Genomic DNA, 22,962 nt, shown 5'->3' on the forward strand with positions numbered 1-22,962 from the left:
AAATTCTGTATTAGTAGAATTTTCTATTTTGCATTTAGGGGAAAAAGCAGAAGTATCATAAAGGAATGAGATTCTCTTCTCCATACCAGCATTTTTTTCAGCCTCTAGAGGTAGAATTTTAGAAATCAAAGCTGCAACTTTTTATTTTTGGGAGTTTAAAAAGAGATGGCTCAAGTGCTGTATAGGTTGTTGGTGTGAATAATTTTTCCCCAGAATGTCAGGTAAGTTTCAGAAGATTGGTTGGAAGACAATGCCCTGCCAGTATTTTGAAGGACTGAACAAAATGACTCAAATAATTTTAGGCCTGTCAGCCTGGTATTTGCCTTGGCTAAGTAATGGTGTGCCTTGACATGAATTTGGATCAATAAAAGTTTAAAGGATGATGATGTAGTTGCTTGCAAGCGAGTATGTGACTATGGAAAATATATCTTGTCAGTCTAATGTGATACCTACTTTTTGTGAGATAAAAGCTTGATAAATGCTTCAGTGTCAAACACAGGCCTAATATACTTGGATTTCTGTCAGGCAGTTGCCTGGACAGTGTATGGCATTCTGATCAGGAAATCAGAGAGATATGCAACTGCAATAACAAAAAAAAAAAGAAAAAAACATTAAAAAAAAAGACAAATGGGCTCTGAAAGGTCCTAGAAACATGACTTCAAATCAAAGTCTTTATCAAATGTGTTTCTTGTGGAAAAACTGGTATTAATAAATTACCAGGACTGCTTGTGTGCTTAGGACTAAACTAATCTAATTTCTTGCTTTTTGTGTTGCAGTTACATATTGAATGGATATTTCTGGTGAATTGTCTACAGTGATGCTATATAGTTCCCCTGAGAGGTTCCAACTAGTTTATAATCTTTCTGTATGTTTGAACAGTGCTAAATTATTCTTTTTGGTATCCAGGAAGATTTATTATGCTCTACCTGACCATGGTAAATTTTGTCCGTCTCAGTCTTGCCCATTTATCAAGCTTTATGAACTTCTTCTGGAGGTTTGATTCAAGAACTCTAAATGAATTCCCATTGCAGAACCTTCAATATCCATCCTGTTCCCTTTGTAGGAGGAGCAGTAAGGAAAGGGGTCAGCAGAACTGTTACTGCAGACTTCCAAACTCTTTAGGAGCCTGGTTGACAGAGTCCCTTGGGAGGCAATCCTGAAGGGCAGGGAAGTCAGGAAGGCTGGACATTTTCCAGTAAGGAAATCCTAAAGGCACAGGAGCAGTATGTCCTCATGTGCTGAAAGAAGAGCTGGTGCAAGAAGACCAGCTTGGCTGAACAGGGAGCTTTGGCTGGAACTCAGAGGCAAAAAAAAGTGGGTTTATCACCTTTGGAAGAAGGGGTAGGCAGCTCAGGAGGACTACAGGGATGTCATTTGGTCATGCAGGGCCAAAAGCCAACTGGAATTCAATCTCGCTACTACTATGCAAGACAATAACAATCTTTTTATAAATACATTAAGAGCTAAGGAGAATCTCCATCCTTTATTGGATGTGTGGGGGATATAGGGTGACAGAGAATGAGGAAAAGGTTGAGCTGTGTAATGCCTTCTTTGCCAGTCTTTAATAGTCAGACAAGTTGTTCTCCAGGTACCAGTCCCCTGACTTGGAAGAAAGGGAGCAGAATGAGGCCCCCATAATCCAAGGGAAATGGTCAGTGACCACTTAGACACACACAGCTCTTCAGGCTGGAGGAGTCCGCCTGAGGGAGCTCACGGAAATGCTCACCGAGCCACTTTGCATCCTTTATCAGCAGAACTGGTGCACGGGGGAGGTTGCAAATGTGACACTGAGTTACAGGAGTGGCCAGAAGGAGGATCTGGGGAACTTCAGGCCTGTCAACCTGACCTTGGTACCTGGGGAGGTCACAGAGCAGATTGTCCTGAATGCCATCCTGTGGCACATGAAGGACAACCAGGAGATCAGATAGGGGCTCATGAAAAGGCTGGTCCTGCTTGACGTACTTGATCTCCTCTGACAAAGTGACCTGCTGGGTGGATGAGGAAGGGGCTGTGGATGTTTTCTGCCAGGACTTCAGTAAAGCTTTTAACACCAGTTCCCACAGTGCTCTCCTGGAGAAATTGGCAGGCCGTGGCTAGGACAGGGGCACTCTTTGGTGGGTAAAAACTGGCTGGATGCTCAGGCCCAGGGAGTGGTGGGAAAAGGGAGGTGAGTCTGGCTGGTGTCTGGTTACCAGTGCTGTTCCCCAGGGTTCAGTGTCAGGCCCAGTCCTGTTCAGCATCTTTTTCAATGTTCTCAAACATATTTTTGAATCTCAATGATTCTATGATTCTCTAGTTCAGCTTTTTAATAAAAATACCTTTATATTAGCTGTGTAGAGCCTCTTCAGACATGTTCTTTTCCCTAATTCTTTCTTTGTGTCTAGTATCAGGGCTCAGTCTCACTACTTGAGTCCTTTCAAATGGTAAACTTATTTATTCAGAAGAGCTGTCTTTCTGATTTTTGCATTGGACTCTAAGCAAGTTTACATTTTATTTATTTCCAGCAAGCTTGCTTTAGGGAGCTGTGCTGTTAGTAAGTGCTGCAGAAACAGAGAATCCAACATTGAAGAGCAGAGTTACATGATACCCTAAAGACATAAGCACCATTTATTTGGAGAGGTAAGGGAGCGGACAGTCAGCAAAATTCATGGCTTGGTATTCTTGTACAAGGATACAGAAGCTGCATGCCTGCAGCTCTTCTGGAAAGTAAATGAACCAACAAAATTCTGTCCTCAAGTTGAGGTAGTTGGTGTATGAAAGAGTGTTTTTGTCTTCCTCTGTTATTTACTGTGTCATATTTTAGAAGAAGTTCTTAATATGCTGGTGTTTCTTTGGCTTTGAGTTACATTCACAACATTTCAATTTTTGCATGCATGTTTGTGGCGGAGGGGGAGGTCAGTGAGTGTCATGCTGGAAATCAGGCAAAGATTTGCATTCTTGAACAGCTGCTAGTTATCTTGAATAATATTTCCCAAAGGCATTGGGTCCCCATAAAGGATCCTTCTAATGATATTACACAGTAGTATTCCAGTACTTTAAATAACCTGCTCATTTCTTTCAAATAACATGAAATGTTTTGGAAATTAAGTAAGTTTTTTATTTCCTTTGATGGCACTGTACTTGTGTACTGCCAGTTGACACAAGCGCCCCTGCACTGTGAAATAGGGGTAATATTCCATAATGACATCATTACTGCTATTATTTTGATAATATTGCCTGGAGTTTTGGATGCAGTTTTTTTATGAAGGATTGCATGGGTAAAAAGCATGTTAAAGAAGAAAATACTGTAAGGATGTTGAAAAAACCCCACATGCTAGAAAAGAAGGGTTATGGAGGGTGAGCAAAGTCAGACCTGACAATGGTGGGGTCAGTTCTCCCTGGCCCTAATGAGGTGGCCACAGCCACACTACAGCACTTGCTTCCTTTAAAGGGGTATTTTAGGGACATTATCTGCCTCTTCACAGCATCCAGTTAGACTACCCTGACAGTCAGTTGTTTGAGGGTATGAACTTCATAAGAAGTGCTCTTTTTCTTTTGAGCCCTAAAAAAAAAAATGCAGGGCTTTGTGCTATTGTGTAATCCTGCAGGCTGAGTGTCCCGAGTTCACTGCAGTGTGTTTGTTGTGGAGAGGAATTGTAGCGACACGTCTTGCAGTAACAGCACAGTGAGGGGAGAGCTCAGTGCCCCTGATATGTGTGTTTGATTGCTCTCTGATTCTCCCCAGCTGCACTGAATATTCCAGAAAATATTCCAAATGCATTAAAAACAGTGGACTGTTTTGCCACAAGGAAAGACATGTGAAACCCAGATTCTGTTGCAAAACTTAAAACTGCAGTTATACATCCACAAAAGAACGTGGTTGTTTAAGTGGAATTCAGTGTTTTGTTGCCAAATAACATGCTGTCATGACTTTTATTCTAAGCCTATAAAATTATTAATAATGATATATACTTTGACAGAATGTTTGTCTGTAATCATTGTTTAACAGAACCATTGCATTAATTTCAAAGTACTAGAAATTAGCACATTCAGATAGATAATGATGACATTTATATGCTATAGTGAACTTTGTTTTTTTGCTGTTTTCATGTACAATACAAAGAAAAGACAGATACTGACTGGGTTTTTTGCATGCTGCAAGCCACAATTCTTGACCTGAAAACATCAGAATAATCTGATCATAAGGATGTATGTGTTGATGGTAGAGACAAATCTGTGCATAAGGATGTTTTGTAGCTTTGTGTTTCTGTGGCCTTGGCTTCTTTAATTTCTTATGTCAAAAGGGTGTTTGTGGCCTCAAAGAACAAACTAGTTGCAGTCCCCAAAGCAAACCTGAATAGATTGTAAGGTATTCATTTTAGTGCCTGTCATTCAACTTATGAGAGAGTGACACTGAGAATGCACGGAGCTGGGAGTTGTGCATGAAACAAACCAAATCAAAGTAATCTTGAGACAAATGGTGAAGTTGTTCCCTTGGGTGAAACTGTGCATTTGCTGAAGACCCCATTCCTCTAGCTCATGTCTGGATGTCTGTAATGTTAGTAAGGATTTTGGTCTTGTGGGATTTGCAGCGCACAGTCATAGGTTTAGGAGTATGTGTATGTTACCAGGCCTGCTATGATGTATGATTTGTTTTTCAATCAGTAGGAATACTTCAGTCCTAATTTTCACAAAATAATGAAGCCTGAATGGAGAGCCTGTTACAGGAAATAAACTGAAATTGAATGACAATTACTTCGTTAATTTTAAAAATGATGAAAGGACAGGCAAAAATTGCTTTGTGGCTGAGGTCTTGATTACAAAAATGGAAAATTTTGATGGACCAGTGTGGCTGAGGGATATATAAAAGTGGCAGAGCTTGATTTTCCTGGAATGAAAGATACTAATGTTTTCTGGACCCCAAGGGAGGGAGAGAACTGCCTGAAGAAGGGTAAAAGAACTAACTGGAAAATCTTGAGGCAAGAGAGAAGAGCCAGCTGACCTTGCTGACTTGTAAAGATTTTTATCACACTTGTTTTGGCTGCATTCTTGTCATTCAACTAAAACCTAATACCACTGAGTGTTCTTACTGAGATCTCAGCACTTTTTGTTGTTCTGGAGTCATCTAAAGATGAGGTGTTTTTCATAGGTGGACACAGATCTTACTCTGTGTTGACCTCCTCAGTCTTTTCATTCTCACCCTTAGGCAAATGGTCCGTATTTACTTTTTTCGATGTAACCAGGTTTTCAACCAGTTATCTCCCTTCAAGTAGACTTAGGAGGCGCACATGGGTTACTGTGATGTAAACCTTCAGTGAAAATGTTGGCTGCTTTAACAAATAGCTTTTCTTTCCTTCTTTTATTTTCATCTCCTGTGCCTTATCACTAATGACAGGGTTTTGGGGTTGTGGTGTTTCCTCTCTGATACTAAAAGATTAGTTGGTTTTTGGTATGTGGTTTTATTTTGGCTGTTTGGAGGGGTTTTGTGCATTTGTGGGTAGTTGTGTTTTTTTCTTATTGGTGGTTGGGTTATTTTTGTTGTTGCTGTTTGTGGTTTGTTTTTTTTGTTTTTTTTTTTTTTGCTTTGTGCTTAACAAATGTTTCCATCTTGTGCAAGCACTTGAGACCCAAGGTGCACCAGCTGAATCACAGAAGAGCAACTGCACCCTGTCAACCACAAGATGGCTTTCCTGGAGGTGTGGTGCTCAGTCAGGGGAGAGCAGAGCAATTTCTCACTGTGGTTAGTGTCACAGAGTGGGAAGGTGTGCAGGGACACACATATGTGTCGCATGGCACAGGGGGTGTGAAGGCCAGCTCTTGGCTTTTTGGTGACTGTAAGGCAATTGGCAGGGCAGGGTGTTGTTGAGTGATGGAAGATGGGACTCTGAAATCAGTGGCTAGAGAAGCAAGGGAAATGCTGCATGGGGGAAAAGCGTTTTGTGTCTTGTGCTAAAAGTGATGCAGGCTTGGAATTACTTTCAGGCAGGGAGGGCATAGATCATAACTCTGGAAGCTACTGGGAGCTGTAAAATCTTCCTTTGAAAGCTTACTGCATCCTGGCAATGCCTTAATGCTTCCTCTTCTCCTCCGTGCTTGCAAAGGTCTGCTTACGTGGCACGTTAGCTTTAGGTCAGGTGTGTTTTGAGAAGAAATGTTTTCTTCCAGACCTTATTAGGTGTGTTCAGCTTAAAATTTATTGTGAATTTTCTTATTGTAGGGGAAAGTAAAACTACATAAAGACTTAAAAGCCAATCACACAACTATAAAAAAAAAATCTGTTTTAAGTAGAAAACTTGATGAAAAATGGTAAATATCCTGTGATCTACAGGACACTAGCCCTCTTACTTTTCACCTGCTTCAGCCAACAGCTAGGAACATGTTCTGCATTAAAGTGGACTTAGTCTTATGCTGGCCAAGGAGTGTGACTAGGTTAGCAAGCTGCTTTCTTATCAATCAGGAGTCAAATGATCCAGAAGAGGAACACAGAGTTCCTAGTAAAGGATCATTGGAAGCAGGACAGCTTTGCTAATTAGATTCCTTTTACTTTATTTTTACACATCAATAGAATTCTGCATACAAATGCAGTTGCACCGAGGGTGTCAAACAGTACAAATTGTTGTTACACACATTAATCAAGGGCACGGAAGAGCAACTCCGGGAGAGAAGATTCCCCTGCCTTATGTAAGCTTTGATCTGCAGTCTCTCGGTCACCTCCTCTCCTTCCATTAGGACTTCTGATCTCAGGAGGAATAAAATTTGCCATCTTCCGGCCCTGGCAATTTCCTTACAGTGAAATTTGTCAAAGGACATGAGATGCCATGGCTAAAGTCCTGGATCAAAGTACTTATGTGCCCACCCTTTCAGAGGTCTCCTTCCCTTGCCTCCTGCCCTCTCTCTCCCTGAAAAAGAGCTGAGTGCAATTAGGAAGACAGAGACTAGAATCTGCATGCCACTTAAACATCAGTTCATTCATCCTTATAAATCTTCTTTGTACATCATGCTCTCATCTCTAAGAAGTGATAGAAGCCTCCACAGCCTTTCATGTTTTGAGAAATAATTGCACTGAAGGGAATTAACGTGCGTTTGTAGGGTGGTGAAACAAAAGTAAATGGCATTGAGGTATTTTTGTTGCTCTAGCTTAACACCTTGATGTTTGGATGCTTGTGACTTTTCAACCTGTAATCCCTCTTGTGAGTCCAACTCCCTGTGCTTCTTCTTTGCAACCTCTCCTGTGGTGTCCCTTCCCCTCTGCTGCAGTGGGAGGTTGATTTTGCCTGCAGGTCTGATTCCATTTTTTTGCCTGCAGATCTGATTCCATTTTTTTCCTGGTGGGTTCCACTCAGTCCAAGCGCTGGGGTTACAGAAAGAAAAGAAAGAATGGCCTTGTGGTCATGGTACTAGCCTGAAACTTGGATTTTTATACACTTTGTCAGACTTGTTTTGTTACAGTACTCAGAAGTCCCTTAGGGAATGGTTGGCAAAAGGTGTTTTTGTGTCTTAATTACCTTTTGAAATCCAAGGGAGACTGCATGTCTAAATATCCACAGGAGTCTTGTCCTGTATGTGTTGGCTTGCTGTCTGCAAAGGTGAGATCTCTATTCTAGACAGAAAATGTTTTGTCTGAACTTTCTTCCTTGATAAATATCTTGTTTAGTAGATAACCTTCTTTTCCTAATGTGCATACATATATATTTTTTGTATCTATGCACACACCCAGGTGTATATGGGAATGTTTATATAACATGTGCTAAACATTATTTTGCTTCTTCATGTAGTACTTTTAAGATACAAAATATTTCACTTAAGAATAAAATATTTTTCTCTTTTTTGCATAACTCATTGATTTTACATACAGTCAATTAATTTTTGTGAGGACTGGGCCATAAGCATATATGTAGGCTGCAGAAAGGTGTTGGTGTTTTGCCCAGAGTTTGTGGTTGCTGTGCTAAGGTTTTTCCTCACCATCCTTGCAGCTTATGTCTGTGATTATGCTATTTATCATACTATTTATGATTAATAAAATGCTGGTCCCTTGGCTGCTTACACCAGACGTGTTAATTCTGGATGGATGGATGGATCTGAACCACAGCCATTGCTAGGTACAAAACGGCTTGCTAGCACACAATTTGAGGGAAGAAACAAAAAATTTATGTATGGTTGAAAGAGCACAGATAATAAGGTAAATAAGTTCTGGGTGAAATGGTCCCTAAGCATTCTTTGCCTGCCTTATAGACATTTGTCACGTGAGATCATTTATATAGAGAACACAATATCCTTCACAACTTCTCCAATTTCCCTCCAAACTGAGAACTTTAGTGTGAATTCTTTACTGTGTAGGGAGTTGTGTTTCTTGAGCTCACAGAATGCTTTGCTCAGTAGCAGTCTCTCTGATTTGTCATTAAGTTTAGTGATTTTTTTTTTCAATTAAAACATAATGTAAAATTATTGCCCAATTAGAAAGCATTATTGTGTGTTTATAAGCATCCCTGAATGTACTAACCCACTGGAAGCGTGCAGATGTCTGTTGGAATTTAATTTCTCTGCAGCACATTGGGGGTGGGGACAGAAGAGAAGTAGCCAGAAAATTATAGTTGCTGCAGTAAATACCAGGCTTCTCCCAGTGACCTGCACTGACTGAAGAGTTTATTACATCTAATGGAAGCATAAAACATCTGTTCAGCAATGCTGTTCCCTGTATTTGTACCAGCAAATCAATCACTCTTGGCTGATTGTTGCCTGTTGTGGGGAGTCACAGAGAAAAGGAGGCGCCACATTTTAAACTTTATTGTATGAAAGATGTTGTGGAATACCTGCAAGGCTTCAGTGTACATTAAGCAGTGGCAACCTTGCTTCACCTCTGTGGTGTGGTCCCTCCTGAGCTCCAGAGGCATAGGTGGGCAGGCCAGCAGGAATCCTGTGGGTGGATGGAATAGCCTGTAGCAAGGAGCATGGATCATGGACAAGGTGTTCCAGAAAGCTAAATTTAGAGCTCTCCAAGTTGTTTTTTTTTTTTTAATCTGGGGGTTCCTACAAAGTCAGTCTGTGTTGTCAGGTGGTGACACCCTGTGATAAGGCAGAGGTGTGGTGAACCTTGTGCTCTAAATTGAGCAAATTCTGCTTTGGAGCATAGAACTGCTGCTGGTACAGGGTGTGTGCTGTCCTTGCTCTGGGCTGTCGAGGGTGAATTCAGGGCACTGCCTTCAGCAGAACCATTTAACTTGGTTCCGGTTAAAGCTGGCACTTCACTGAGGTGGTTTTCACCCCCCAGAAGAGGTGTTTTTGTGCTTTGCAGCAGCTGGTACCCCATCAGCCCCAGAGCTGCAGCATGCTGGCCATGAGTGGCTGCCTTGGGGGCAGCTCCCCAGGGCTGGCCAGTCTGTATAAAACAGCAATTTGGCCAAGCCCCTCACAGCCTGATAGCCGGCTGGTGGGAGCTCTGAATGGTGGCCAGAGTAACAGCTCCCTGAGCAAAGCTGTTTGACATCACCAGCGTTCTTTTATTGGCTTTGCAGGCTCTGTACCTGCTGCTATTGGATGTAGCAAAAAAAAAAAGGCTTCTTTGTCAGGGGTGGTTTTTTGCAATCTAAATAACACCTTGTTTGTGTGGGGCTTTTTTTTTCTCCTTTTTTTTTTTTTTTTAATGTAGTGTTTCTGGAGCAGGTCCTGGCAGTGTCAGCCACCAGCCTGAGCAGTTCCGTTTGCCAATGCTTTTGAATCTCTGCCTGTGTCAGTGTATTTCCTAGGGAATTAGCCAAGATTATTCACACCTCAGATAAAACTTATTTATTCTATTAGCAGTAACTTCAATATATCCAATTTTCAGCACTTGGTGAAGAGGAGAATTTTGCTTTTTTTTGCTAGAAAGCCTTTGCATGTGCTTCCATGTGTGGATCTTGTTGCCATGGCATCAGCTTATAAGCCTGAGAAGCACAGGTGGGAGCATTAGCCAGTAAATAGGCATTAGGAGCCAGCCCTGCTGCTGTGTAGGGCTCGGTCTTGTCGTGAGGATAGAGATGTGGGATATGGCAGTGATTTATGTATTTTCATGGCTGGGACTTGGAGCTTTTCCTGTCTGCAGTATTGTGGAATAAAGGACTCGATGCAGTCCTGCTAGTGCTCTTTCAAAGGCATTGCTTTTCCTGCTGCTTTGTCTTGATTTTTCTGAAGACGAGGCCATGCTGGAATGTGCTGTCACTTGAATTATTTTTCTTGCACTGTTTTCCCAAATGCTTTAATGTCTTGTCTAAGGACCTTTATTCTAAAGAGTCTTTTTCTTCTTCCTTGCCATTGTTGTGTTGGGATGGCTTTGCCCAAATATTTTCATGTAGCAGTTGTGGCACAAGTAAAATGTGCGTAGTAGTGATTGTGGTGCTCTTTTGTAACAGACGAGCTCAAGCTACTCAGTGTGTCAGTCTTGGGTGTCTCTTCACCAGTAAATTCTCAAGCACAGTGAGCTGAGCACAAGGCCTGTTTTATTAACTTCTATGGTTTTATGTTCTGCAGACATGGAGGTGATTATAGCTGTTTCTCTGGCTGTAAAAGCTATAAAGTGATGCATGCACAGAACCATATAAACTTTTGATGGTATAGAACTAGTTTTTAATATAATTGAGTATATACTCCTGTGTTATATTTTGCCATTGCAAATGTTCTTTAGGAAGAAAGTGCTTATTAGTTTTCTCCAGCTCAGTATTAGGTATAATGGGCAAGTACTTTCAAGACAGTGAACTGGATACAGAATTTTGAGGGGGTTGCTTTTATTTAAATTAAAAACTTGAGGACACTCAGCAGAGTAACCTTGTGTGAAATCTCGTACATCAGACAATTATGCCAGCAGTGACCTTGCAAAAGAAATTCTGTGGGAAAGACGAGCCCTTGCAGTAAGGACAGGGGGCAGCTCTGGGTGCCTGTGTTACCATCATTGATGGACAACTTACAAAAACTCACTGCACCAAAGCAACTTAAGCATCAGGCATGTTCACTGCACCTACAAAGAAGGATGAAAAATACCTGAACTATAAGTTTGCTTTGAAAAGAAATTCATTAATCATTTAATGATTTCCATCATTAATGAGCTAACAGAAGGGTTGAGTCCCAGGGTAGTTTTTCTCCGTTCTAGGCAAGTGACTTGTAGGGATCATATCACATCAGGTTTATCACACTGAGCCTGTATAATTTGAGCAGTTCCTCAGGGGTCAGCTGGAAAAACAATATAGGTAACAGAGGTGGAAATCTTCATCACCCTTTTGATTCCCAGCTGCCTCTGTATGGATTAATCTGTGTTTGCTCTGTGCCTCTTGTTGGATCCAGTGGGTGTTGTCAAAGGTGTGATGCTTTTGCAGAATTGTGGCCAGTCTTGCTTGAAAGGGTTGAAATGTCTGCATTTTGAGAAGAAAATACCTCTTTATTAAACAAACAATCGTGCACTCCTGCCACTAAGCCCCTAAGTGAGGCTACAAATGAAATTCCATTTAAGAATGGGAACACTTCAACCTTGATTTTTGCATCCTATAAACTGTAGTTGTTTGTTTCAGGTTAATTTTTAATTTCCTGTCATAATTGTGACTGTTTTCCTTCTGGTAAGCAGGTAGTGATTTAGTCATTCATATTTCTTTTTCAGATCGCGTGTGGCTCAGAGCATAATCTGGCAATAGTTGGTAAGTAGCTTAATTTTATAACAAATCCTCTCACCTTTTTTTCATTTTTAGTAGCACAAGATGAAAGAAAAATGTGTACATCAAACATACTGAATGATTATGGGCATTGCGTGCAGCTGAAAGGAGGAAAGTAACATATAGATGTAGAGGAAAGAAGAGAAACTGGTGACAGTAAGTGCTGGTGATGAAATTGTGGCCTTGTAGACTAGCCCCTGTAAGGAGAGAGGGGTTGATGGATGTAACAAGAAAATACATTTGCAAAGTGTTACAGCCTGTTTTAGCCTGGAGCCATTGCAACAATCCAGGCTGCAGATTCAGAATAGCACCCAAGCTTGGTGCTGGTCAGAAGTATCTCTGTTTAACAAGATGGAAATTATTAACATGGAAATTATTGTTGAAAAGAATCCTGGGTCTTTTGTTGTTCAAAGCTTGGAAAATCTTCAAAATGTCAGTCAGTGGTAGACAGGTTCTTTAGTGCATTTTAGCATAATGCAGCTGTAGTAATAATGATGGAAGTACTAGGAAGCTAATGTCGGTGCAGAAATTGAATTTTGTGTACTAATTCCAGGAACAATCGGATTCTTGCTTTCATGTGATGAGTTGATAACTGAAGTTTGATACATGATTGCTATTATATGTAATTACTTGTTTAGGAACATTTTTAACTGTATATTTTCGAGTGCTTTGTAAAGGAGGTCAGCATAATTATCCCCATTAATAGACAGGACAAGACAGATGAAGAAAGGAATTCTGTGCTAATGAGAGCTGGAAATGAAGCAGCACTCCATCCACTTAGATGTTTTTGATTGCTGTGACTGATGCATTGAGGTGTCAAGTAAAGAATTTCCTTATTTTTCTAAAGTGTAGTTTGACAGAGGTACAGAAAAGCAGCTGTTTGGTGTTCAACCTGCTTTCCATGCACTATTTTTTCAAGTTCTGTTAAGTGACCACAAAGGTGGCATTTTCTATATTTCCATATCTGCTGTAGTATATTTTCTAATTATCTTTCTCCAGTTAAACCTTGTAGTGAACTTGTTAAAGTGCTATTAAGTTTATGACTGGGTTTAAGAAAAGATTTTTCTTTTGCCTTCTCCCTACTTGTTCAGTGTCACATGCCTGTATTAATTGTCAGGCTGGTGCTTCTGAATGTCGACTGAAGAGCAATCTTGTTTCTTGCTGAATTGATGAAGTAAAAATGTGCTGCTGGCAGATTCCTCCAGTGTGCATGAAAGCAAAGCATTGAGTTTGAACAACCTTCTCTCTGCCTATGTCCTTTTAAGCTTTCTGCCTTCTAGGCAGAAATCTCTGGAAAAAATGGGTTGGGGAAAGAAATTCTAGAAGAAAGTTACAATAAAGGAAGAGCTTTGCATATGTAAAGAACACCATATGCCTATCTAAGCTGCATGCTATGCTCATTGAATTCAATGGGGGAATTATCAGTGCTGGAAGCCAGTCAATTTTATTTTAAGGACAACAGAAATGTGATGTTGCAATTTTTTTGAACTAAAGAACTATGATACAATTTTCCCTGAATTGAATTTTACATATGTTTTTAAAAGGTTGACTTTTAGAACATTCTGTGGTAAGATTTCTCTGATCACTGGCCATTCTTGGTTCCAAGCTGTCAGCTGGTATAGTTCTTAAAAGATATTACACGGATTTCCATGAATGTCTACTTGATTGTACAAATTTCTAATAACTTATTCAAGCAGAGTTCATTTATAACAACTATATCAGCCACGTCTTTCTTAATTAGTAAATGCTTGAGTGATTGACTTTTAAACTGAAATTATTCAAGTTCAGTATGACAGGTAAACTGAAAGGCCTTTAACAGTATAATATTCAAGTCATTATTTCTGGTTGTATATACCAATGTGCTTGTGCTTTTTTTGTTGCATCATCTTTTAAATGGAAAGATTTTTAGGACAGAGAGGCTGGATTTATGATTCATTCCACAAATGCTGAAGTAGTGTCCCAATCATCTTGCTGGTGATGCAAGCTGTTTGATTTGTAGGGCTAGCAAGCAGTTAGGTATTTTCATGTGGCTTTATGTAGTCTGCATCCATTTGTACAGTTCAGTTATTTGAATTCTCTTCTCTTGCTTTCTTCTACTGGAGTCAGTGCAGAATTTTTCTGCTCTCTTCACTGTGATGGCTCTTGCTCCTTTTTTTGTGGCTATATTGGTAGTATTTTGGTTTTCATTTGGTTTTCATCATGAGGTAAATGTTTGATATAAAGGCGAATGAGATGTAGGTTGTCTTGAAACGTCCCTGGTTTTCTAAACTTAATGAGTTAAAAGTTGCTATTAGTTCGTAAAAAAGTGTAAACATCACTTCTAGCCCTTGCTGAAAACACATTTTTATCTTCATTTGGGGTTGTACTGTGAAATTAATTCTAAAACTTGTAAGTGTTGTAATATTTTTTTACGTTTGAATGACTTTTTGCTTGAGAACAAAAATCCTTGCCTGTTTAGAGAAGACCTTGCACTTTTCACCTCAATCAAGGATTAATCATCTTAGGAGCCAGCCTATTTTTGTACTGAAAGAAATGGGTAGTTATTTAATAAATGTTGTATAACATATCTGAAAAACACCTTGCTACACTGAAAACTGTGTATGTATTTACTGAGCACCACAAAGATGGCTTTTCTACCTGAATGTGATAGCTGCAATGTTAGTGCTGAACTTTGTGATACTGAGACAGTATCTTTGAATGACTGAAATACATGATGGAACTAAATCACTGTGACAAATCTGAGCTTTTTCCAGGTTTAGGAGCTATAATGTTTTCAACACTGAAAAGGTAAGGAGGTTTGATTATTTTCCTAAAAAGCCTGTGTTTAGAAAGAGTATTTATGGAGAAGGCTCTTATCAGTTTTCTACCAACTCCCCAGTAAGAATTTGATGCTCCTTTTTTGAAAAAGAGAATAGTTATCTTTAAGAGAACACGTAATTCATGCAATGCTGCAACTTAAATAGTCAAGCAATATTAACTGTGCAGAAGTAGAGATGCTGCTAAATGCAGCAATGCCTTCACTGTGCTGCAGCCACAGAGCACAGGACAGAATGCTGTGAAGAACCTCCAAATGCATATGTCTTATTTTAGTAAAAATTAAACCATGGAATTTTATTTAGGCCTCCTGAAGGGAAGTTAAATCCCCCTCGCGCCCCAAATCATTACAAGGGTGACAGTTCTGTAGTCTGTCTCCTCAAAACCTTGGTGATGCACTACATCCCTTTTTGGTCTTGCTTTTAGACATTTTCTCAACCTGTATAAACTAATGAAAATCTTTTAAACAAAAGGTAATGGAGGAGATGTAGGGAGGAGTGCTTGTTTTAAAAGCTAATTAGCTTCTGTTGAAGTCCAACCTTTAAAGGAGCCTTCAAAGGGGAATTTGTTTGTTTGGAAGAGAAAGATGTGGATCTTTCAAGTTAACATTTTCTGGTGTGGTGTTTTGAAGGGGATAAGTGTTGGGACATGTGGCTACTTCAGATAGCGCAGAAAGCTTTTTCTTGCACTTTCCTAGTCAGCACAGTGAATTAGGACTTTGCTCGTTTTCTTGCCTGGAAGATTTAAAGCATCTTTCAGTGAGATAGTCCCCAGAGCCTGGCTTGGTCACTGCTATGTGGTGACCCACAGCACAGAGGCACTGCCAGGGCAGGTGGTGGGGGTGCAGTGGTGCTCACAAGGAGAAACTGGGCTTTGTGATGCATGGCATTGTTACTCATTTGATACTTCTCTCTGTCTCCTTTGGCTTTTTCCCTGCCCAGGTTACTTACTCAGCTCTGCTTAACCCCCATGATTAGTGATAGTGGAGAGGGCACCATGTAATTAATGTTAAAACAATAAAAATGAGCCCCAAAGGCCCAAGCTGGCCGCCCAAGCTGGCCACCCAACCATAAGAGTGTTTTGCACACGGAAGTGCAGGTGATCTGTGAGGCGACGAGGCCCTGCCTGATCACACTGAGTTTGTGTGTTCAGTGCAGCCGCATTACATTTTTAAAATCACCTCTCAACTTTCTGCTAAACCACAGGCCCTTCGGAAGAGGGTTAATTGTCTCCCATTGCCTTTTTTGTTTTCTGTGGATTAGAACAAGCTTCAGGATTTTGTCTTCTGTGGTTAGTGTGCAATCACAGCTGTAAATATTACAACACGGGCATTCACATCCTTCTGAAGCTGCAGTTGGAGAGTAAAACCTAATACTAAATTTAATGGAAGAATAGTCTTCGTAGAGAAAATTAGGATTAGACATCCTTCCACTCAAATTGTAGCTCATGCCTCAAGTGGTCTGAATTAAAGTATGCAGTAGAGTTAGAGGGGCAGTAAAAGAGCTGTTACTCCATGCTTTGCTGAGATTTTCTTTTTATATTCCTATCCTGGAAGAACATAGCAATTATGAGCTGGAAAACAAATGTGGTCAAAGCAATCAAAGCTTAGGGAGATGGTGATACACATCCTAAAATGGTGGTGGGTGTTAATGCCATTCCAAACACTTTGGTTCTATATTTTTTGATGAGGAAGCTGAAGGGTTCCTATGTGCAAGCCAGTCCCTCTTAATTAGCAGGGTTCTGTACTTTAGTGGCGTTCCGTGGTTCGGTTCCACGATTCCGAGTGAATTATTGTCCAAAGCATCAGCTGGGGAAGGGCTGTAAGAGATGATGGAAGATGTTTCTCTGGCAGAGTGAGCAGCAGTGGGGAGGGGAGGCCGTGCAGGCTGAGGGACGGATCCCTGCCCTGTGCTGACAGTGTTATTTAGCTGTTCACAGCTGCCCTGCCGAGCAGCAGACACAGTCCTGTGTCTGACACTGGGCCCGGGGGACTCAGCAGTCTGTCACGAGGAGGAAAATCGTAAATTCTCTCTGTTGCTGTGGTGGTTGGAGGAATCTTCAGCGTACACGGAGGAGGGCACTGGTGTTCAGCAAGGAGCCTGAGTCTGCTAGTCTGTTGCTTTATTTATTATGCATGAAAAATCCCAGTGCAGCCAGGGACTGTATTGTAAAGGTTTCCTGGCAGACCAGCATGGAGTCATGTTGCAGCACGCTGTCTCTTTGCATTGCAGCACTAATCACATTCTCTGCTTATTAAAGGGCACCTGGCAGGACTTCGAGTAACCATCACTGTTGTCATTTTCATGCGGGTTATATGTCGACCTTCTAAATTTATTCTCTGGCAGAGCCATTTCGTATGTCATCTAGCTCTTAATGTGGCTTTGACTGTTAAAATAGCTCTTCAAAATATAAGCTCCTTTGGTTATATTTGTTGAGAAAAAGCAGCCTCATATCTATCATTACCTGAGCGCTTTGGACATAGCTGGATATAGATTTGACATCACAGTTTTCCTGTCATAGTTAGATACAGTGAGTTGTTAAAATATCTTCTCACTTTGTATTTCTTTTTTGTATACTGTTGGTGCTCCAGGCAAACTAATTGTTCTTCTGGTAAGATGGAAGCTGAAATCGAATTTCAAATTTCAGAAGTCTGATTATTTAGTTATTTTCAGCAGGTTATACTCAAAAAATCTGTTCCTGTGATCTCTTAGTGTTTCTTTTCCAAGGGCTAATGGAAAGCCAAGTTGCCAACTATCTCAAGAATTTGTGGGAGTAAGGTGATGAGGAGAGAAATGAGGAAATGCTAATTTGAGCGTTTGGAAAAGCCTTCTGACGGGGCTAAAAATGGCTTTGTACCAACTGAATTGTCTGAAGTCAGTGGCTGCTGGCTATAGGAAAGGATGGATATTTTGCTGCGAAAAGCTGATTAGGTTCACAAGAGAAAACAGAATTGCATTGACTCCCTAAAAAGAAACTCCAGAGTTTAGGATAAGATCTGACTGAACTGCATCTTCTGTTACTGAAATGAAGTCTAGGTTTTACAGCTACCTTTTCTTGCAGGCTTTGTCACTGTATTGAGACATGTTTTGGGTGACTTAACTCTCTGGAATGCTGTATTCAGCTTCTTTTCTCTGTGTGGCTTGTCAATTTACCTTGTGAAATCTTTGGAATATAAACTGCCTCTTGGTGTATTTTAGAACTGTCTAGAGTAAAGGGATCTGATTTTTATTTTTAGTATTGCATTGCAACTAATAATAGTTGCAATCACTTCCATTCCCCTCAGAGAAGCAGTTTTAAAATATAATTAGTCGTGGTGTGTGTGTCTCTATCTTAATTTCTATCATTTAGCATATAAACAGGTAATAATGCAGTGCTTGTCATATTGTTTACAGTGTAGTTTCCTGCTGCTACCAGATGCAGAGCTGCTTAGGCAGGCTCTGAAGATAAAAGCTGTAATTTTTTTTGCTGTACAAAAAGCTAACGGTTCTTGTAGAATTTTTGTCTGAACTTAGGATATCACCGTGGGGTCAGCTTAGAGTTTGTCTAGAGCTGAGCTGCTGTGTGCTGTCAGTCTGCTTCCTGAGACACTGCATCACATCCACAGGGATGAATCTGCTGTGTCAAGAGCCCTCCTGTAGACGGGGGAGAGGCAAGGGAGCAGTGTTAACCTCTGGTGACAGCTGAGCCCATCCAGCTGGAGCTGGGAGTGGCAGCCAGAGGAGATAATTGTCATGGGAAGACAGTAAACAACCAGCCAATGCTACCAAGCAAGAATTTTTGCTTGAAGCTGAGCGAGTGGGGAGCCCTTCCTTGCAGATATTTGTGGAAAGGAAAAGTCCTTCCACCTGGTTTTGGAAAATCACAGAGGATGAGAGCACTCTTGAGAGTGGGAGCTGCAGTGTCGGTGCTTGGAGTCCTTTGTCAGAGGGTTCACTGGATGGATACTGAGAATTTAGAGAACAAATCAGGTTTTATCATATTTGTTTACTCACAGGCTCTAAGCAGAGCAATTACTTTGAAGGAGAACAATAGTTCCAAGGCATATCTAAGGCATATTTACCTGAATTTTCAAGGAAGCAAACAGGAGTCCCGAAACCAGGCACCCTTGGTCACTAAAGAGAGGTTAAGTGTTTGGTGGCTATGAAATGAAATAAAAGGGAGGACAAATGTCTGCCTTCAGGGAGTCATCTGGAGCATGTGGGAGAGGTGTTCACCCAAGTGAAAGCACAAGCCCAGCAAAGCAGCTCTCAAAGCACTTGGAGGGCAGCAAATGAAGGCTTTGGTGCCCCTCTGCTGAGCAGCCCTGCAGTGAGCTGTGCTGGTAATTCTGGATTCTGTACATACAGCCTAACTTCACATTCTAAGTGTGTCACTGAGTAGAAATTTTGCAGCTAAATGGCTGGCTGGCAGGAGGGCAAGGTGGTTTATATTTAGAAAGCTGGCATGAGGAGTGCCCTGACCCTGCTGGGCGATTTGTGGCTCTCCAGGAGGGAATATCTTGCTGCAGAACCTTGGGTTGACACCCCTGTGTCAGTGTGTAGTCACTATCCACATCCTTTATGGAGCACTAAGAAATTTTTCTCTCAGCACATGGGTAGATATTTGTGACCAGCTTTGTAACATGCTCTGAGTGAATAATCTCTGAAGCTTTTTCCTTTTGATATTTTGTGTGTGTGTGTGTTTTACTAACACCATCTTAAATACTCTGAGTAGCTTTCTGCATAATAAAAAGATGGAAGGGATTTTCAGAGATTGGCTTGACTGAGTTGGTTTTTTCTCAAATGCACTTTAAAAGTCATGTTTGCTGCCCAGTTTTTGGATTTTGCAGTGTGTTTTGGTCATACTGTTCTCTTTCAATTGTGAAGGTCAGAAAAAATCTGTCAAGAGCCAAAGCTGAAGGCAGGGTTGCTGACAGTGACATGGGTCTGAGAGATGGTGTTGTAAGGATATATGGGAAGTATTGCCAGGCTGCAGGTGAAACAGGAACACTTCTGGGCCAGCACTGCTCTGTGTGGCTAAATGCACACATCAAAGCAGGCTTCCTGAAGCTTTTGTAAACCAAGGTGGGGTGGAGAATTGTTTTTGTACCTTTCCATAAGAGCAGATCCTCTTTTCCCCCTTTAGGATTTGGGACTTGGAATTTGAAGGTAGTTAAAATTGCAGTGGAGACAATCTTGAGGTATTAGCTGGCAGGCAAGATTATTTTACTGCTAATAACAAAGAAGAAGCTGTTCAGGCTTGCGAGCCTAGAGCAGACTTTCTGGGTAAAAATGAAGAATTTTATTAAAAATCATTGGTTTTAGAGAGATAAGTATTTAAGAAAAATATTAGGGGAAAAAAGTCAAATGAAAAGAGATTAAAAGTTGGGATATTTATAAAAATTACCCTTTACTTGTCCTTGCTTTTTGAACTTGTTTCACTCAAGTGCTTCTTTATAGAAGGTAGGTAACAAAGTAATTAAAATTAAAAATGCTTTTGAGACCCATTTCACTATTGTGCTTTTTCCTGTGCTTTTTTTTCAGTGTCTCTGAGGAGCAACTAGGCTAAACTGGAACTTTTATTATTTCTGAGAAATGTCTTCACATAATTTTATTTTCAGATTGTTGGTCTTATTTGAACTGTGAGAAAGTGTGAAGGACTGAAAGCTATATGAATAGGATTTTAAGAGGTATTTAGCATACAGCATTTACCGTTCCTGTTGGAGCAGTGAGAAGGGTTGATATATTCCTGGTGAACAAGTAAATCACACAGGACTCATGTCAGGCATGTTACATTTGTTTATGGTGAGGCTTCAAACAACTGGTTACCAGGAAGCTGAAGTGAGAGACTACTGCCACATATACAGGTCTTGGTGCCCATTAGTCTTTGAGGAGCAAAATGCCTCTTTACCTGAGCATTGGATAGCTCTGAACTTGCTAGGATGGCAGCACATCTGTCAGTGTTCTCAAAACCAAAGAAACCCAACCACCACCACCTGCAGTAAGACACAGGAACTGTAATGATTTTAAAAACCAGTCTGCTGAGGCCTTCCTGGCAGATTTTTCAGATGAGATAGTGACGTTTTACCTAGCTTAGGTCTGGCTTACATCCTCCTCCCTTCTCCAAATCTAATGGAATAATTACTTTGAGAAGATAATATAGGATGTATTGATCCTGGTATAAACTTTGTTTGTATTTATTCTAGCCCTGATTTGCTAAATTAAATGTTGTCTAGGAGGACCTTTGTATGATGCCAGGAATTCATGCTATAGGCTTTATCTTCCTCTGTTCAGATTTAGCATCTTATGCTATCCCTGCCCTGTAGCCTTGCATTGGAACAAATGACTGGATTATTGGGAAGTGGTTATGGTGGGGATCACCAGCCCAAATGAGCCCATAAGGAACATGAAATCCAGTTTTAGCTCTGCTCCTATTCATGGGTCATATCCACTATGATTTTTTTAATGTGAGTTGTTCAGTGAGCGGGAGGTAACACCCAGGGAGCCTGGCCACCATATCTGCTCTTTTGTGCGCCTTTTTTTGGAATACCTTCAGGCAACTCAGGGATGCTGTACCACAATGACACTTCCAGTGCTTATCCCAGCTGTGAGAATGATCTCCATGTCCTTTATGGCCCCCATTTGACCTTTCCAGCCCCCTGTTCCTCTGGGGAATTTAGCAAAGATGTAGCACACTCTCAGTTTGGATGTTATGTGACCTGCAGTGCTGGTGACTCAACACCCTACAAGCTGTTCACAGATCTCCTGTTATTCACCTTGTAAAAGAGAATCCCCCAGAGCTGCCCATGACACGTGCTGTAATGCCAGACACAGTGCTTTTCTAGTAAGTGAAGGATGTACATGGCTAGAAGATTTTAGGTGCCATTTTTCTCAGTAGGAAAGAATTTCTGTCAGCTAAGACTTTAGAGTAGGAAGGATTTGGAACTTGATGAGTTTTCTTTTTGTTTTCCTTGTGGATAATGCTCAGAACAGCAATTCAGTCAAACATGGGAAAATTATTTTATCAGGATATATCATTAATCATCTCCCCTTCCCCTCCTTTAGGCATTTTAATATTAATTAAAAAAAAAAGTAGTTTGCCATGACCTTGGTGACAAATTTGACTTGCCAAGAGATTGAACAAGTAAGCAGCTGCTTTGCTGAATGTCTGATATTAAGCTGGAGGTTGGCTTCCCTATGCCTTTGGTTTTCAGTGACACCAGCTGCTATCTTGCTGAGTTGAGACATCTCAGAAAATGGGCAGGATGACAAGCAACACTAATCATATAATTCTGAGTAGGAAGCTCACTTGCCTTGAAAGATAGTTTGCTTTGGCTTTCAAACTTCCTATTTTTTCCTCCTGAACTGTTTCCTCTTATGCACTGCACTTTTTTTTTTTTTTTTTGATTTATGAGCATTTCACAGTCTTTTAAAATTGAATGAGATGAAAGGTGTATCTCTTAAAGGCCAGCAACATGTTGTACTTCTAAATGAGCACATGGGACACTTGGTGTGTGATGTGGTAGTGGTGAAAGATGTATGTATGCTCAAGGGGTAAGAACTTCTTTCCAGTGTAGCCTGCTGGATTTTGTTCTATTAACAGAATCTTGGTAGCTGTTACGTTTTTCGAGGTGTGGGATTTTTATTGTGATATTGATTTAATAAATGCTTGCTTGCAACTCCTGTAAAATAAATTGTTCCCTAGTTTTAATAGGAATAATTCATGATTTGTTACTGTTCCCTGCTGATAGATCAAATCTGAGACCTTTATTTCAAGGGAAGCTCTATTACTGAGGCCTCCAAAAGGAGTTATTTCAGAAATACCAGTTGCATATGAGTTCATCATGTTAATGTGTGCTTCACATTGAGCATGCAGGATAATGTGTGAAGTATGACAAATTTGAAGCACTCACTGGTTTTCTATGATGTAGACCCAGTGTGTGGATGATTCTGGCCCTTTTGAGAAGCAGATGTTTGCTTAGGCAAGAAAAGTATTTACTTTATTTGTGTTACTTCTGTCCAGAGGAAGGGAAAATTGTCACCTGTGTCTGTGTTCTACAGTGGGTTGTTGGACTCACCATCTGGTTTGTGGTCACTGAACGTGACTTTAGTCTCCTTAATTGTGAGGCTTCTTGGTGACTATTGAAAGGTTTCATACTGGAAGCAGCTTTTAGATGTGTTTATTTAATCTGGAGTCTTCTTTAGTCCCAGTAGCAGTTTTGTTCTTCTCCCATGGAGAAATGCCAGGCAGGAAGCAGCCAGCTGTGAGTTTCCCTGTGCCAGATTGGAGCCTGCAGACAGGACCAGGTTAGTCTGTGCTGCTTTTTTCCATGCATCTGGCCAGACATAGCCTTAAAGCTCACGTGAACTTACTGCTGCAGGCACAAAAGAGAAAAAAATGTTAAAGATATCAGGAATTAGTGTCCTTGCTGTTCTGAGGTCATGCACCCTATTTTCACGAGTTTTTTCTGGCCCAAGACTCATCTTGCCACCTACCAATGAAAGGAGGCAGGAATCCA

At 40.7% G+C, this 22,962-nt stretch overlaps 1 protein-coding gene across 4 annotated transcripts in view; it reads left to right on the plus strand.

The window, feature by feature from the left end:
- SERGEF (secretion regulating guanine nucleotide exchange factor) overlaps positions 1 to 22,962 on the plus strand; it is a 141,656-nt gene that overhangs the window by 66,273 nt on the left and 52,421 nt on the right. For all 4 annotated transcript variants that reach the window (XR_010440551.1, XM_064714895.1, XM_064714897.1 and 1 more), the window contains one exon: positions 11,600 to 11,636. Coding sequence is in view for 3 of the 4 variants with exons in the window: in XM_064714895.1 (XP_064570965.1) it covers positions 11,600 to 11,636 (37 nt within the window). In the remaining variant the exon portion in view is untranslated. The remainder of the gene's footprint in view (positions 1 to 11,599; positions 11,637 to 22,962) is intronic.

Source organism: Zonotrichia leucophrys, chromosome 5, assembly GCF_028769735.1.
Source record: "Zonotrichia leucophrys gambelii isolate GWCS_2022_RI chromosome 5, RI_Zleu_2.0, whole genome shotgun sequence".
Classification (NCBI taxonomy): domain Eukaryota; kingdom Metazoa; phylum Chordata; class Aves; order Passeriformes; family Passerellidae; genus Zonotrichia; species Zonotrichia leucophrys.